General features: G+C 39.8%; 1 protein-coding gene across 1 annotated transcript in view; it reads right to left on the bottom strand.

Moving 5' to 3' along the window:
* STAG1 (stromal antigen 1) overlaps positions 1–18,238 on the bottom strand; it is a 160,399-nt gene that overhangs the window by 71,851 nt on the left and 70,310 nt on the right. Inside the window, exon 7 of the mRNA XM_030456265.1 lies at positions 3,230–3,306. Within this exon, the coding sequence (XP_030312125.1) occupies positions 3,230–3,306 (77 nt within the window). The remainder of the gene's footprint in view (positions 1–3,229; positions 3,307–18,238) is intronic.

The raw sequence follows: 18,238 nt of genomic DNA, 5'->3' as shown, positions 1-18,238 counted from the left end.
CTCTTCTTTACTCGAATTTATAATTCCGATCTTACCAGAAAGTCAGTACCATCCTTTTTTTAATATTACAGATTTATCCTTTTTCTAGTGATAAAACCTGCCTTCTGACAGAAGTAATGGAAGTCTTACTACAGATCCATTTTCCACTTAGTTTCACACATCTCATCTTCCAAAGATCACTGCAAGCCTGGAGTAGGCACAGAAATGTTCAGCTCATTGAACACCTCTTCAAGTCTGCTCTCACTGGCATCCAGCAGCATTGCATTTCTGTGAGGATGCCCTCCCCCTTCCATCATTAGAAAATGTTTTTTTCTCCTTCAGTGAAAATGATTACATTTAATCTGCCTGGTCCCAGGTTACCCAAAGCATCAAGGCAATAATGCTTCATCCTGAATCTTTCCCCAAAGATGGGAAGTATCAAAGTTACATACTTTTGTACACATTTATTCTGTGTTTTTGTGCAGAACAAGAACTTCTACTCTCTTGGGACTAGTCTTCCCACCCTGTCTGAAGCATGTAAAGCCAGCAACACCATCATGGAAAACTTGCCATCAAAGAACCTCTTACCTCAACTTCATCAATGACATTGCCCTGCAGCAAAAGCCCCCTTTCCAATTTACCAATCCCATTTTCAATCACACTAAAATAACATTTAAAATTGCAAAGGCAAGTGCTTCGATGGTAGAAAAGGACAAAATCTTAAGGCAGTCAATAACCCTCCTGTCTTATTTGTGGGAACGCTGTGACCTCAGTGAGCAACAGTTTTCCTTCTAACCCTGAATGCCCAATTGGAGAGAAACAGGAGCCTTGGTTTGAACAACAATTGAGGCATCTGGAAAGACATCTCCCAGCGTGTTCAATGTGTAGCTCTGAGTCCTCTCTGCTTCTGTGAATTACATCAAAGTGTTTCATAATGGAAACACAGATAACTACAGCCTAAAACCTGCAGCTATCATGAGCTGTGCTGCATGGGTTTTTAATCTCTTGGCTCTGAATTCTGCAAGACACATTGTCTTGCCACTTCAATATGAGTCCTGCATCAGTCTCATATTTATTATCATTTAGGACTGAAGTTAAAATACTAAAGTTTTATCCTTGGTGTTTTCTTGACATTAACTCCAGATGAACACCCCAGACTCCTTTTCTTCTCCCTGCTTACACCTTACTTTCAGAAATAAGCTACAGTCCCTGACTGCACAGAACCTGTGGGAACCCAATAATCCATGCTTTCCAGAAGCACGTACATGTAATTTTTGGAACAGATCCTCAGAATCTCAATAGCTATCTGTGAATACTCATTTATACCATGTATTTCTGACCTACAATTACCTATTAGACAAATAGATATGTGAAGACTCTACTGAGAGCATCTCATCTGGCTGAAATAGGAATAAGTTTCCTTTTCTTAGATCTTACAGATTTTAGCCACTCTTTCTTGAATACCAATTAAAACATGGTATGTGGCACTGAGATGTGATACTCAATGTCCCAATTGTTACACAGTTCAAACAAAATCCTGTTTTCATTCACCTGCTTGAAATTGAACCTGTGACAGCAATGAAAATATTTCCATCACTAAGGTGTTGCATGAGTGCTCCTTCCCTCAACCAATGCTTTGATCCCTATCATAAATGCAGAAATTAGGACCAGCAGCCATCTGATTACTGCAGCCCTGACAGAACAACTCAATGATCTTGAAAAACTGAAGAAAGAAGCAAAGCTGAATATTATTCAGTGGGAATGAAGATATTTTGGGGGCAGTATAGTGCACTGAGGAATAGGTAATGCAAGATTTTATCCCAGTTAACATTACTTTTATTTTTTATTCCCCTATTAGCTCTAGCTGGTATGTTGGCCTAATCATTTTGACGAGAGCCTCACTAACTCTCTGCTTCTCCTTCACGCCCACAGCATCAGCTCCTCACCTTCTCATGGGCTGCCATTAGATTTAGGGCCATGTGAGGAAAAGATGGGAAGAGAAATGTTGAGGTAGCAACAGCCCTTGGCATCTGCTGTCTCAGGGTGACATGAAGGGGATGGCTACTGGGAGTGTCCTGGGGTACTGGAAGAGGTACTACTGGAGAAACGCCAGCAATGATATCTGGAAGGAAGAACTGAGGAGTACTACTCTGACTGAGCAGGAATAGGAAGAGAGTTTTTTTTCTCCCTTGAGAAAAAGCTGTCAGTTTTTGAAAAGGGTTTTTTGATAAAAGCTTTTCTCATCAGCTGTGGGACAATTCTCCCTGGGGCAAAATCAATGTTCTTTGGCTTTTGGACAGTGCCTGAGCCATCTGATTTTGTACAACAGGGATAGTACAGATACAAATTCCAGTTCTGTTTTCAAATTATACTAGAAAAATTCACCACATATAACTAACTTTGGTTGGGTGCTGCTTTAAAAAGCAAGACTATTTCAGCCAGAACATAGCACAAATTGATACAAACCTTTCATTTACCATTGTACAACTAAATTTTATTCACTATACCCTACGCCACCCCTACATAAAGGCCCTGAGTGACTACCTGAGCACAGCAAAAGGAGCATCTACACGGCTGTGAAGTTTATACTTAAAAATTTTGTTGTTCAAGGCCATGAAGAAGATGGAAATCCTGCAAAATAAAATATTGAAAAAGAGCAGTGTTCACATTTACAGTTCTCCTGCTTTACTTTTTGTATCACAGGTTTGGTATTTCATTTAGAATTGGTCTCAAGTAGACACTGCTATCCTACATAGAATTTGTGTCTCAATATTTGCTTTCCTCACTACACAAAATGAACACTCAGAATATTTCAGGTTTCTTACACATGAAAAATCAAATTAAGAGTTTGATTAATCTCAAAGCTAAAAAGCATTCAACATTAGGAACATTTTTACTTTTAATGGAGGATAGCCAATCTGAATTTTAAAATTGTAATATACTTGCTCCAAACAAAATACTTAAATCTTTGGAAAGATATCTTTTTGTGTATCACTATTCTTAAATTTTAAAGTCAGGTTTACACAATGCTGACTTTGCAAGATGAGCAACTATAACTTCCTTTTCAAATTAGTTTATTAGTTTTGGGTTTTGTTTTGGTTTTTTGTTCTCTTTCCTAAAGCTCATGCTGGCTTGTTATTCTTCATCCAATAGTTTAAATTGTTACTTTGCTTATGAGTGCAATTTCTTATAGTGAGAGATTGTTTACCCACTATATCATCATGTTTAGAGACCTATTTGTATACTATACCTCATCAAATTCTTCTGTCATTTTCCTTATAATTTCTGCATTTTGCATGTTCCGGAACATTTCAATTCTGACAGTACCTGTAATGTAATGAAGGAAGAGAATAAATTAAAACAACCTTTTTTTTTTTTTTAATGTCAACATATCAATGTTTATCTGCTGCTTAACTTGCAGCTCAATAATACAGATGCAAGAGTACATAATGCAATAACAACAACACAGTGAACAAGACTGTCTCTTGAAGGAGTTTAAAAAAAAAATTCTATCCTGTAAAGTGCTATCAGACCAGGAGTGAGTAAAATTCTCCATCTTTTCATTCTTTACAGCTGAGCAAGTGTGGTTCAGAATTGATTGCAAGTTAGGTCTGCAGCTGCCAAGTGTTTTTAATTGTGTGTAAAATGACATGAAGATTATCCTTCAGTTCCACAACCACTACAAGGAATCCTCCACTTTTTATGCTGAGTCCCCTGTGTTACAGATGTACCATGAGCTCTATGAGGAGACACAGAAGTGGTTTTCAACCTGAACATTCCTGTGACTTGATCCTAACATCAGTCAGTATACTTGAATATTTTTTTACATTGTTTACTCTGCAAATAGACATGGTCCAAATATCCAAGCATGCAACCCCAAGCTAAAAGAATGTTTTTTTGCTAATGCACAATTTTCTTTATTCCAATTCCCTAACTGCTTTTGTTCATGGAAAATGCAGAAATATGAAGCAAAGTGCAGAGTTCCAAGATCCATTCGAATACCATTAACATCACGAGGAGTAACTCTCCCTGCTTTTGCAGGAAGTTCAATTGGATTAATGATCCAATGCAGGCCGCCAAAAATTCAAACCACAACAGAAGCAGCTTAACAGCTCAGTGCACTGGTGCTGTGCAAAGGAGAAAGATAATTAAAGTAGTATACTGAATATTAGGGAAAAGTTTTAATTTCAATCTTTTATTCCATGAAAAGCATGCAAGCACAGTGAGAGCACATCAATCCTCTGTATCTTAGCAGGAGTACTGTTTGACAACACAACTCAAACATTGATTTCTTCAACTGGTTTTGCTTCTTCATGAAGTAATATCTACTTGTTATCTGTTTCATACAGGTAAAACTGTGAACTTTGGTTCTAGCAATGGCAATTTAAGATTGTCTGTGGCAATTTCCAGAATAAGCAATTAGTAATGCAATATATTAATGAAAAACAAGGTACCCTTCTATTGCCTTATTCTCCAGTTATTCCCAGGAAAAACTGTACATTGCCCACCGTCTGTCACCAGTGAAGGAGTATTCAAATGGTAGAATCTGCCTGAAAGACACAGCCCTAATTCATCTCTAGAACAGCTCTAGATGGTGAACTCTTACTGAATCAGCAAGAATACTAATGGGGAAAAAAACAAACAAACCAGTACAGTCTCATGCAATTAAACCCTTATCAGAAAATCACAGGCAACTGTTGAAAAGAATCTTTGTGGTTCAGTTAAGTGTAACCTCCCTCAATGAAAGCAAAACAAATTATTTGTCACTTCCTAAAGTACATCTGGATGCCTTCTCTGCAGGCTCCCTGCAAATTTAACTCCTTCACATTCACTTGATACAGGACACATAAGAAGTTTATTGCTGCAGTCCAATTCTTTAATTGACCTGCTCTTTATTCATTTGCATACCAGAGTATAATTTTGTTACCCTAAATTTTATTTTACTTACTTTATGCATTGCTCTGATTTTGTCTAACATGCTCCTGCAGTTTTGAGTACTTATCTTTAATTCTTTGAGTTTTCAGATTCCATTTTGATTTTTGGACCACTGCAGAACACATGATGCAAACAAGTTGTTCTCTTGCTCCCAACTCCTATTTCAACTCTGCTTTAGGTTATTTTGCACTTTTGTCTTAAATAGAATCTTTGGAACAGTAAGCTCATAATTTTATTTCCTTGGCTGTGTTTCCCATGCAGACTTGTGCATTTGTTTTTTCAGTATAGTTTCTCCCTCTTTTGAAGACCATTATCATTGCTTTGCCTATCACTTTGCTCTCACAGGTCTAAGAACATTCTTATTGCTATGATTGAGCTCATTTAATTATAGAAGGAGTGTTTTCTGCTTGTGTTCATCTTCTGTATGAAAAGCTGTCACCACTACACTGTAACAGTTCACTGGGACACACTGCTAGTTTAAGACCCTTCATCTCACAACCTACTATGTATCCTGTAACTCAGCATACTTACTAAAAAACAACAACAAAGTTTTTATATCTGGCCTTCCTGGTTTGCTGGCTCATACTAGATGTCTAAAGCAGAAAGTCCCAGCTTCTTTCCCCTCTATCATGGCTCACAACGTTTTCAAGAAAGCTGTTCTAGATTTCAGGACAAATATGAAGGTAAATGTTACACCAGACAAGGATTTAGTAGCAAACTCCTTTTCCTGAATTTTCGGATCTTGATTTTGCTAAAAATCCTTCCAAGCAATTTTTAAAAATTAGATACAAAAAAGCCATGACAGAGACCTGATGACCCACTGTGAGATTTAAATGCTACGAGAAACATAGAGCAGCAAAGAAAATGACAATAAAGTGATGTGACTTGTCATTGTGAGCAGACACTGGAGGGCAGAGGCATGCTCCTCTCTCACAACATGAGGTTAAAGCTGAGAAAATCTGCAACAAAAATGAGGTTCTGAGAATGAAGGAAACTTGGTGTTTCCAGCCCTTTCATCATTCCTATGTCCGATGGTGCTGTTTGGTCCCAATGCCTGACTGCCACCTACAGTTCCCATTATGTGCCTGTGACACGTCCCATGATGGCAGGGACACATCACACACAGAGTCACCACTGAGACAGGAAGAGCCCCGTTCTGAGGGACCCCACCTCACGCAGTTTGGGTTTCACCTCCTCCATCATACAAGGCCCAAGAATCTCTCAGTGTTCTGGTTTACACAAACACAAGTAAGAAAACACTGCTTGGTGTCGCTTAATAATTAACTTAACTGTTCCTGCTGACCTTTCACAACCAAATTCAGACTAAAAGATGATGATGATGTCTGGCCCAGCATGGAGGCCTCTCTTAAAATTTACTGGAAGGGAAACTGACTTAAAGCAGTAATGTTAATAGTGCCTATGAGGAGTAACAACGACGGTTGTCAAAAACATCAGTAAAGCTGAGAGGACTTCATTGCTTTGATTGTCATGGGGCTGACTGCACAAACAGTGCAATTTTAGTATTAAGACCTTGTTGGTTTTGATACCCAAATTCAAGAAAAATTGCTTCATTTTTAGAGCAAGAAATTCTATTACACCGATAAATTCAAAGTCCTGAATGAAATTAATAAGTTGATAACTTGCCACATATAACCAGTGTTTTGCATGGATGCTGTTCATCTCTTTTTAAAACAAATTGTTATGAGAAATAACAGTAAATGTAACAGCTCCTTCCTTACAGGTATGGGAAGAAACAGTCAAATGTTTAGAAAAAGGACAATGATCTGTGTCACTGACAATCAACAGTTCTCAAAATAGCAAACTAAAGTGATTTCCCCTTGTTGCAAAATAAAAAAGTAAACATCCCTGTCTGCTACAAAGAAACCAAATCTTAGAAGCTCCAATTATACATGAGAATTTGCTTAAACCATCATGAGTGTCAGAAGAATACAAAACAGGGAAAATAAAAAGGTTATTATAACATTGGATCTGACTGCTGTGCCAGAGTGGGATGTACTACAGAACTAGGGGACTGTTCAGGGCTTGATGTTATTTTTGTGAAGCAATGCTTCACAACCCCCTTGGAACTCTGTAAGGCACCAATAACCAGCTAGAAGTAATAAACCATGCAACACATGCCCATTTTCATCTCCCTCTTCTTAGGTCTTTATTGCTGCATATCAGAGTTAAGAAAATTTTCAGATTAAAAGGCAGGAAGGCAAAGATAGGAAACATGGTCATTTTTTAGAATAGGCTGAACCTCTCAAGAGATCTTTCTAATCACCAATGTTGATAGGAATAAACTAACCAGCAGATACAAATGTTCTGACAGAAAGGATGATAACAGAGCAGACAGTTTGCTGCTGACAGATTTATCTAGAATAGCCAGAACGAAAGCTGACAGTCAACACTGCCGAAGGACTTCAAAGTAATGGAACTGATAAAATGGCAAACCATGGTCTTCAGGTAAAAAACATGCTAACTCCACAAACTACTAGTGAAAAAAGAATAAAGGCCTATATTGCTAAGTGCATTAAAAAATAGCACACTTCTGGGATACAGGTCTTATAATGCTGATAAAGGAAACTTCCCTACTCTGAGTTGAGGGCAGATAATACTGTTCTGACACAGCTGTCCAGCACTTGCATTTGGAAACTGTAAACTGCTTTTCACCTTAACACAGACTCAGTATCAGAAGCCCAATAATTAACTCTCAAACCCACTGAAGCTGCAATATAGTATTTGTAGTGAATGACTTTGTGAAACAGATCTTCTCATGCTCTGATGGCTTGAAGCAGCAATTCTCACAAGGCACTCACCTTCTTGCCAGGTAACAACAGCAAATGACAAACATGAGTGAAAAGCTCAGGAGCTTCCCTACCCCAAAGGCAGTGCTTTGCTCCCAGTAATGTCTTAATGCTTTTGCACTTGGAAATACCCACAACTGCAGCCCTCAGCCCCTGCCCTGCTCTGCCTCCATTCACTCCTGCTGAAGGAGCAGCCTCTGGAGGACAAGGACACCAAGGCTTGACAAGAGAGGGCCAGCACTGCCCCCAGTGTATTCTTTGGTTTCCCCTTCTCTGAAACTTCCCATCTGTTTACTTAGAGCTGGTGCCAAGGTTCACTTCTGTGAGCACTACTCATTGCTGCAATTTCCTGCATGTGAGCTGGAAGGAAATAGTTTAAGAAAAACACTCCCTGTAGAGCTGGTGAAACAAAAACTAACATACAGATTTGTGTACTTGGTATCAGCACGTGTTAGGAAGAGTGCAAGCACAAGTCATCATTACACCAATCTGACATTCCTCTAAGAGTCCAATAAATTTAAACTCTTACAGATGGTCCACAAAAGCACATTCACCAGTGTCCTGGCATCCACCTTTCAATCTCATAGATAAATTCATATCCATGCAGTACACAAACAACTGTACACTGATCATAACATAGAACCACAAAATTATTTGGGTTGGAAGGGGCCCCTAAAGCTCCCCTAGCCCAACCCCCCCTGCAGTGAGCAGGGACACCCTTAAATAGATCGGGTTGCTCAGAGCCTCCTCAAGCCTCACCTTGAATATGTCCAGGGATGAGGCCTCAACCACCTCCCTGGGCAACCTGCTCCATTGTCCCACTGCCTCATGGCAAAGAGCTTTCTCCTAACAGCCAATTTAAATCTACTGCTATTTAAAACCATTGCCCCTCATTCTACCACTCCAGGCCCTTGCACAGAGTCCCTCTCCAGCCTTCCTGCAAACCCCTTCAGGTACTGGAAAGTCACGGTTGTAGTGTAACAAGGCAACCAGATGCCACTAATTGCCAGAGAGTGAACATGAGCTTGTGTCTCAGGCCTCACCTTTTATTGGCCCCCTGGTCCTGCTCATGCACAGTGGGGGCCAACCCTAATTGGGCACAGGTGGGCTTGACACAAGCTCATGCCCACTCCCTGGCAATTAGTGGCACCTGGCTGCCTTGTTACACTACACACGGTCTCCCTGGAGACTTCTCCAGGCTGAACACAATCCTTCATGTGGGAGAAAAAACCTAAACTCAAGAAAAAGGGGAAAAGATGGCAAAGAGGAGGGCTTAGGCTAGAGTCCTGCTTTGTCTTTATTGCAAACAGGTAACTATTACACAAAATACACCACTTCAAAATTCTATTCCATTAACTTTCAAAAATCGCTCCACAATCCAAGCTTGTCCTTAAGTTGAAGAGGAGTAGGAAATCAGTAACAGCTGGAGTTTAAACATGTAACATGCTATCTGGGAAAAAAACTCCCCAGAGGGAGCAGCACAGATACTGTATCTGCTGTGTCAAAAGTTTTTTATATCAGTGACTCTGTCCTGCATTAACCCCTCAGCTCCCAGCCTAAGCTGTATGACCACCAACTGGAGACTGCAGAATGAAGCAAGAAAACACACATGGATCACAGCAAGAGTCAACCAGACAGATATAAGTGGGAATGTGGAAAAAGGAGCAGGAAACTGAGACAGCTCAACATAAATAACTTGTTCCCTAACAGTGGATGTCTAGGATTCACCAGGAGTATTTGAGAGTGAAACACAGGAAAAGATAATCTAATATAAACTTAAAAGTACTAGAAAAATCAAACTTAACATGTGATAAAGCAGCAAGTACTGAAAAGAGTGCTGAAAGACAAATAGTAATAAATAGCAGATGAAACACAAGAGGGAATGAAGAGCTTGAGTGTATCAATTAACACAAAGATAGTGGACTCAGGGGGAACAAATAATCAAATACCACTAAGAAAAAAGGAAAGAAGAAAAACAGAGAGTAAGGCAGATCTAATCTGGAAAATAGTTTAAAACCTTATTTACAACCTCCCCTTTCATTGTTTTAGATCCTTGCTGATTTTATTATCAGAAGTAGTAGAAATGGTTGTTTTGTTCAAATTAAAAATTACCCTGTAAAATACATCAAGTATTATCATGCCACAAATACTGTTCTTTGTGAATAACCAGAGGCAAAATATGACCACAGAATAAAGCAGACACCTCACTCCTCTTGTTCTGCCTCACAGCTTGGTGGAAAAAACTTTAAGTGGGAAAATTTTAAGAGAACCTACAGCAATGGTTTTATTTTTATAAAGAGCATTTAATTTCCTCAGTACTTTGTAACAAATAGCTGAGTTTTGGGTTTTTTCTCCCCTCCTTGCCCAGCTTCCAGCACTTGAGGCAATCCATCCCTTTAAGGTTTTTTCAGTGCTGCTTCTCCCCCCACTATCTGCACAGAACACCTGGAAATCTTAATATCAGGATGGCATACACATTTTTAAGTTCAACCATAATGCTGAATTTTCTGTATATTACCCAGCTTTTTTGGCATAACTACATTCTCACAGCTGTAACTCCACCTCAGCATCAACTCTGCCCAGTAATTGCTTTATTGTTCTTCCCATGTGAAATTTTCCTTCAAGTCCACACTAAAAACACCCAAGGCTGTTACAATCTGATCACCTGCTTGATTAGAATATTCCAAAATCAAGTAACATTTTTAATTCATGGCCCTGTTCAGCAGTGTGTCCTGGCTCTGCCATGCTGCAAGCAGCTTAAAACAGCCCCCGAACACACCCACCAGATCAAAGGAGTGCAATTGGCAGCTGAAGCAAAGCTCAGCCACTGGGGATGTACCTGCTCACCTCCATCTCCTCCTGCTTCCTGGGCTCCCCTGAAGATGTGCCCTCACACAACACAGACCCTTCTCATTTTCCTCAGGTTCCTCCTTTTGCCTCATACTATTCATACAATATCTCCTGCATTTAAAGGCACAAGTTTCTTTCTACAGCCTTCAGTCCAGATGTTCCAGCTTCCCCTTCTGCTTGACTTTTCCCAGTTAATGTGATCTTCTGCATGTAATTGACTTTTTTCTAGGACATCAAGGATTTTTTTTTTTTGCTGTTATTACAAGCTGGTAAGAACTAATGCATGGGGGAGTACCCATTTCCAGAATGCCTGGCAGTGTGCACTGTTTCCCTGAGATCAAAGGCTCAAAGTACCCAGGGGTTACATTAATTTTTCAGACTAGACCAACATCTCTTACTGGTTCTCATCAGAATGACCTGCACGCTTTGCTCCAGACAGGCAGGCAGAGAGAAACACTGTGTGTGAGGAGCAGAGATGCTCACCTCTCCCAGGACCACCTTGCTGCCTCCTCTTCCCTCAGAGCACCAGGGAACACTGGCCACTTAGATCAATTCTCTGTGTGTTTCCCTGAAAGCAAGCAAGGGGATATCCAGCTCTCCATTCATTCAGGCAAGGTCAGCTGAAGTCTATGTTTTAAGTTTAACTTGTCTCACCTCTTCAAAGCTCAAGTCTATAGTACTGCTCTTGATTTTGCAACCTACTATTAATGGGAGCAAAGCCAATGCCAGCAACCTCAACTATAAATCCTGTATGCTACCAGACATTCCAAAACCAGTGTGCTGCACTTATACACATCATAGAAACATAGAGTGTCAGGTTGGAAGGGAACTCAAGGATCATCTGGTCCAACCCTTCTAATATTACTGTTCATATGAGATGTCTCAGCACCCCCTTGAGCTGAGACTTCAAACTTTCCATGGGGGGGGAAGGCACCACTTCCCCTGGGAGTCCATTCCAGTGTCTGTCTTCATGGGGAAAAATTTTCCTCTTGTGTTCAATCGGAATCTCCCCAGGAGCAACTTCTGCCCATTGCCCCTGCCTTGTCCATGGGACTCCTAATAAATAGGGAGTCTCCAGCTTCTTTGTAGCCCCTGTAAGTATTGGAACATCACAACTATGTTATACTGGACTATACTAATATTACTCAGATGAATCACATTACTTGGAATACGTTAAAATTCTTCCCTCCTTCCCCAACCTCTGATTATTTTGCCTCCCTACAATGTGCCAGCCACCCCTGTAATAGCTGAGTAAAGGCTCCTAAGCCACCACTCATGCACAACAGCATTGCCAAAACTAAATGCAGCCTTAATTTTAGATCCCAATTAAAGAGGTAAAAGAAATAATTGTGGCATTATACACATCCCATGCAAAGCAACCTTGCAAAGTAGCCCTAGAAAGTAATCACTGTCCAAAGTATTAGATGACCAGAGCAATAAAGTAACAGATGGAGTCAAAAAAGCTTCTAGGCTACCCTGTCTTTCTCAAGATCCACCAGCTCACATCCAACAGTTACTGCTTGTCCTCTGATGTGACAACTGCAGGGCTCAGCCACTGCTCCTTATCAGTAAACTGCTCACATGAAGTCCTCATGGGTATGCAGGTATCTCAGACACTTGGGATAGAAGCTGGCTGCCACAGATGAGATAGCAGGGAGGAACCACAGGACCCAAGATTAGGTCATAAATATCCTATAAATGTAATTCATGTCTTTCCTGCCTGGAAGCAGCTACAAGCAGGTCAGGACACACAGTGTTTAAAAATCTTTAGAGCTCAAGTGTACTCTCACACCATCCCCACAATGACAAAAAGTACCTATTTGAGAAAAGGATCAGTAACTCCAAATGTACACATCAGAAATTAAGCTTTAAGCCACGGGTTTAGTTACAGAACATTAAAAAATTTATTCAACTGAGACATCACATTAGGGAGAATAAGCTGTATTCTCCATACATCTCCAAGACAGATTTCTGCATCAGCTGCAAACCATTGCTATCTTGCTGTTAGCTTGGGGTCTCCAGGATAAGAAAAAAAAGTCAGTAAAAATTACTAATATCAAATCCTTACACCAAAAGCAAACTGACTTATCCACATTTTCTGCATGATCAAGAGAAAAGCTCTATAAGTCAGGACTCAAAAGTCTGAATTTCTTACAACGCCCCCCCTTTGCTAAGCAGGACTTAAAATTCCACTGTTGCTGAAATACCCACAAAAGTGGCACCAGGAACTGACTGGCGTATTTTTCCTCTGTATACTATTGGAAAGGATTCCATCTTCTTGAAACAAGTTCACAAGTGTCTGCTAGAAAAGAGTCAAGAGTTAAGCAGCTGCTTGGAAAACTACAAACCAAAGTTCTGCCAATCTATAAACTTGATCTTTTCAGAATTCAGAGCAAAAAGCTACTTCATCACTGGTCACTTACCAACCAGCCAAATAATAAAGCCAAGTAGGAAAAAAAACTTACAACTTTCCTCTGAACCTGAGAATGAAATGATTTGCTCATAGTCTAGCAACAGTGCCAAACCAGGATAAAATTAGGATTTCTAGTCAGGCGTAACAGCTTAATTGATTTCCTTCTCTCTTGGGAGGCAAATATGTCAGTGTATGTGATTCTGTACTCTGAACTGCAAAAAACAGTGAAGATTTTTGTTCTGTTAGGCCATAGTTTTAGAGTAACCACCTTGCTGCAGAAGTAAGTCATCTTCAAAGGCTTTAAAGAAAGAATTTTAATGATTTCCATTCTATTCCCCACTGACGCTTGCTTCACAAGAACAGAGACTCCTCAGCTACCTCTAACTATATATAAACATTAAGACAGGAAATTCTTGTTTCACAAGACGTGGTATTAAGAGTAGAAAGGTCACCTGGCAACTTGAGTGTCATTGTTTCTTCCCCTCCAGTTTCGGACTCCAAAACTGGCCACGGGGACAATGTGCACATCAGAGGGGCTGATGTGCAGCTGCAACCAGGATGACCCAGCACCTGATGCCTTCTTCAGTTACCAAGTCTGAAAGGAAGATTTTGAGGACTGTGGCTGAGCAACATCCTTGGAAGCAAAAGAGCTCCCTAAAAATGCAGCGCTGGGAACTCAACAGGCAACAGGTATGCTCCAGCTGTCAGGATTCTCTGTTTCTTTTGGTTTGTAACTTCAGAAAGAACAAAAGGAGTCATGATCAATCCAGCTCTAACTGGAAGAAATGACTCGAGTTGTTATGGGGATCTGTGGAAATAAACCTGACCTCATCTAATGGGTTCCATTTTATAGTTCTCTGGTTTTTCCATCTAAAAGGAAAAAAAAAAACTGTCTAAAAGGCAGCCAGGGGGAACAGAGAAGTAACAGCAATCTTTTGTTAGCCTCAAAAGATGTTCTCTTTGTGAAATGCATAAATGCCATGCATTCATGTCACCACAAACTGAAATTCCACGGCAACCACCAAATCCACAGCACTATTCACATCTCAACTGTTTGGGAATAAAGCTGTTAAATATATGTATAATCTCCTGTTATAGTTCTCAGTCTAATAAAAATAATGCTACCTACCAGCACTGCTACGTCTCTCTGAAATGTCCTCATTGCACAATCATAGAATTCAAGTCACTTGCATGGTATTCTATTTCCCTGTATAAACCATGGGATGTACTTGCTAATCAGTTTTGCTCTCCCAAAATGAAAATTTAGTCCCTTTTTTAATAGCCAGCCATAAAACAATTTTCTCAACAGCTTGTGTGCAGAATTGCTTTGCCACATTCCTCTGTTCTTGTACTTAGATGCCAGTGCATTGCAAACAATTTGGCTTTCTTATAGAGAGAAGATATCTCCCTTCTTCATCTACGTATCTTAATTAATTCACTGATTTCTTTCTTAATCCTTGTTCCTGAGCTGAAGTATGACTCCCACCTCTGCCACCAGAGGCAAATTAAACCCCAGTACAACTCCAGCCTCTTTAATGAAGGTTCAATACTCTGAAATAAAACTGCAGGTTGATTGAGCTGCAGCATGTACATTGCAAAAATACTCACAGCCTCCCTTAAAGACCCTTGGCAGAGAACCTGCTGCATTGCAAATGAAGCTGAGCAAAGTCTCAATGGTTCAAGTACGTTCCTCCATTTCTCACACACCATTTGAGACACCAAATTTGAGGGTGAGAAATAGCAAAAAGTAAATTGTCTGCTCTGAGACTGCCAGTATTCAGTAACTGCTTCTTATACACACTGATAATCCAAGCAGATTCTTCATTTTTAAGCAGGTAGTTTATTTCCAACAGTGCTATTTATTTTTACATTTCAAGAATAATTGCTTAACTGTGTCAACTATTCTTTGTCATTTTTTGGTTATATCTTAGGAAATTATCACCACTACCTCTGATCACAGAGCAACCTGCATTACTTCATGCTTCCATTCATGGAGTCGGCTGAATAATCTGGATCCAGGAGTTTGTGCTGGGAAAAAACATGGTTTATAGAAAATGTATTCCTGTCACACTACATTAGATTTGAAGTAAGGCTTGTTTCAGTGGTTTAATCCTTGAGAATTTGAGATCTGATCATTTCTAGTGCCTAAAAATAACGAGGAACAGCATCACTGGCTATATCTATGTAATTAAATATATCAACAGTAAGTTTTAATTCTCCACAGTTGCTAAAAGTACTTGTAGGCTCTTTTCCCATTTACCACATTTTGCCAGGTCACACAACTTACAAGTTATCCAGAATGCTTATTGCTAAATGCTAAAATAAATACAAAATACTGTGATAGATCTGATTAACTGCATTGAAGGGATCCCAAAGGATAATGATCTGACTTTGCAGAAGTTTACTGCCACAAGACGTGGTGCCCACTGAATTCCCCAGACTACCCCTGAGAGAAAAGGCTTTCCACTCAAAGGTATTTATTTTAGCCTCCCAAGTCTTGAGTTCAGCCCTTAATGATCTCAGGCAGTTTCAAACTGAAATACCCAGGAGCCAATGCTGCAGGTGGAGAGCAGGAGCAGAGGTTATTCTGAGCTCAATTGTATTATTGAAGCTCCTGGTGCTCACTGGAAGAAGTGCAAGTACCTCTACTGATGGGCTGGTTCCCAGTTGATAGAAGTTACTTGAGAACTGGGTTTGGCTCTGCTGGGGTCACCATTTCCTCACTTAAACTGGGATACAGAGACTGTACCTGGATGCTCCTGCTAGCTGTGATACCAGCTGTGCACAGCTCCCTGTTCCATCCACCATGGTGGTGGATCCTTCTTGCTCGGTGCAAAGAAGGAAAAGATGACAACGTGAAGCAAAGGCCATTTTCATCAGTCTCCCCTGTGAAAAGTTTGACCTCAGCAGAGCCAGAAAATGCCACAGTTTCCAGTGAAAAGGAGGTGAAAAACCTTAGCTCAGGCAGTGACAGTTCAGGTGGAAAATAACCAAGGCAATACGATCACACTGATAGAAACAAGGCCTGCAGCAGGTAGCAGTGGAATGTGAGCAGGATTGTGTCTGCTTAAGACCCCATTTTTTCTAAATTTATATCTGTCTTTGAAACCCAAGATGCTCCTTTTCTTCTACATCCAGCTAGTGTTGAATGCTTACAGATTAAGAGAATACTGAATTTGCTTTAACCACTTCGTTTGTGCCAGAGGATAAGGCTTTTTCATTAGGCTGTAAACCTTTTTAATTGCCCTGGCCTTCTTCTCTTCACTGCACTTAATAAAATATATCTATGGCTTCCTTGAATCATAATTACAGTGACAGTGTTTGCTGAAAGAATTGTCATTTTTAAAATTTCATTCTAACCCTTGGTTTGGAAAATGTCTGACTCAACCCTCAGTAGAATTTCCAGCTATGGCAGAGACACAAGGAGCCTTCCTATTAGCAGTCCAGTAAGAAAGTGTTAAGCTCTAGTGCTATCTGATTGCTTTTCATAATTAGTTCCTGCCTTCACAGAAAATACCATCTATGCCACATAAAAAATAAACAAACCCAGCAATGCATATAACACACAGGTGGAGAGAAACTCATACCCAGGCATAATTTGCTCACAAGTCTTAGAACAGTAGTATCAGAAAAATCAAACTGATGTTTTTTCCTATCTGCTGAGCACAAATGTGTCCCCCCTGTAACAAATCAGTTACAGAAAAACTAACCAAGGATAAATAAAGAGAAAATGACACAGCTATGGCTAGTAAGCCAGCAACTATTCTGAATCATTAACACCACGAGGTGTTTTTCAGTCTTCTCTGTAGGAGCTGTAGCATTAAAGACTCATTGATCTGAGAGGCTGCCCCAGCAGTAACCCTGTGTTCAGATGTGCAGCACCAGTCCCCAGATCAATATGTATGGCATTAAATGAACACAGTGGAAAGCAAGCAGTGGTATTTGAAAGCCTTACACAATTTCTCTCCAATAAGCAGTGCCAAATGTAATTTTACAAGCTCTATTTTACTTAGTACAGAGGAGTAGAATACAGCCTGTGTTCCACACACAAGGAGTGTTTGCATTGTGATCAGAGATTTAAAGGCATTACACAGACCTGGCAGGGCAGAGCTTGCTCTAGGACTGTAATTTCAAAGGTAATTTCTCTTTTCTTACATCACACATACGCTCTAAAGTACTCCAGGACTGCAAGTTCTGTCAATTAATTGAATTAATTTTCAATTATTTGAAAGTTAAGTTAATCCCTATTAATAAATTAAAACCATCTGACTTAAAGTCATCTTAACTGCTGGTCTGCCCCGGTACTTGAAACATGGCTTATAGTTCAATGTATTCAGTTAGAGAGTTATAAAACCACAAAGGTTTGGTTTAAATTACCACCACTCCTGTTACCAACTCATGGGGTGAAAGCTTGGACTGAAGTCAGACCTCACCTCAGTAGGTATGACATTCAGATTTTGAAAGCACAGCCCAAAGTGCCTTTCATTCATGTGTCCTGTGCTGAGAGGTCAGCAAATTCCTGTGGGTTTTTTCCCTAGTTTCTGAAAGTAGTAAGATGCAACTTTCGGGAAAAAGATGCCAGTAGTGCACAAGTGGCCCTGAAGTCTGATGTATTATTTCAAGGTTTTTTTCAGGCCTTAATTCTTTTTCATTTTTTCAGTGCTTCCCATATCCAGAAGTTAGAGAGCTGAAAAGAACAACGAAAAAAATCCTTTTGATGCTATTTTTCCTACAGCCTAATAAACTCTGAAGAGGTAAAGAACAGGAAATAAAGTAGTATGGAAAGAAGAGCACATGGGATTAGAAGAATAGATACTATTTAGCAGCAAACAAGAAGAAATCCTGAAAACCTTTTTTGTTCAAAAATTATATACACAATGCAACCTAAGCTTTAATTTCAACAATGTGAACAAATAGCAACCATTTGTACTTTTTCACAAAAAGGTTGGGTCTGATGTAACCCCCAGTAATTGTCTAGTGCTTGATACAAGATCTTGAACCTTACCCATCTTCATTTAAAAAACTGACCTGAAGAAACATGTAACACATGCCTGGTAATTTGATTTATCTTCCACCCAAACCAGTTTATTATTTGCATCTTATTTTCAGTGTGAATTTTATAACCTTTCACTTAAAAGACCAACAATCTGTTAAAATGACCTCAATGCTCAGAAAAGGGAAGTACAAAGTCCAGACCTGGTTTATCTACATCATGCATGAAATTAAAATTAAAATTAAGTCACTTCCATCCTTC

This window comes from Calypte anna, chromosome 9, assembly GCF_003957555.1.
Source record: "Calypte anna isolate BGI_N300 chromosome 9, bCalAnn1_v1.p, whole genome shotgun sequence".
Classification (NCBI taxonomy): domain Eukaryota; kingdom Metazoa; phylum Chordata; class Aves; order Apodiformes; family Trochilidae; genus Calypte; species Calypte anna.
This window is presented reverse-complemented; position numbering and strand designations above follow the sequence as displayed.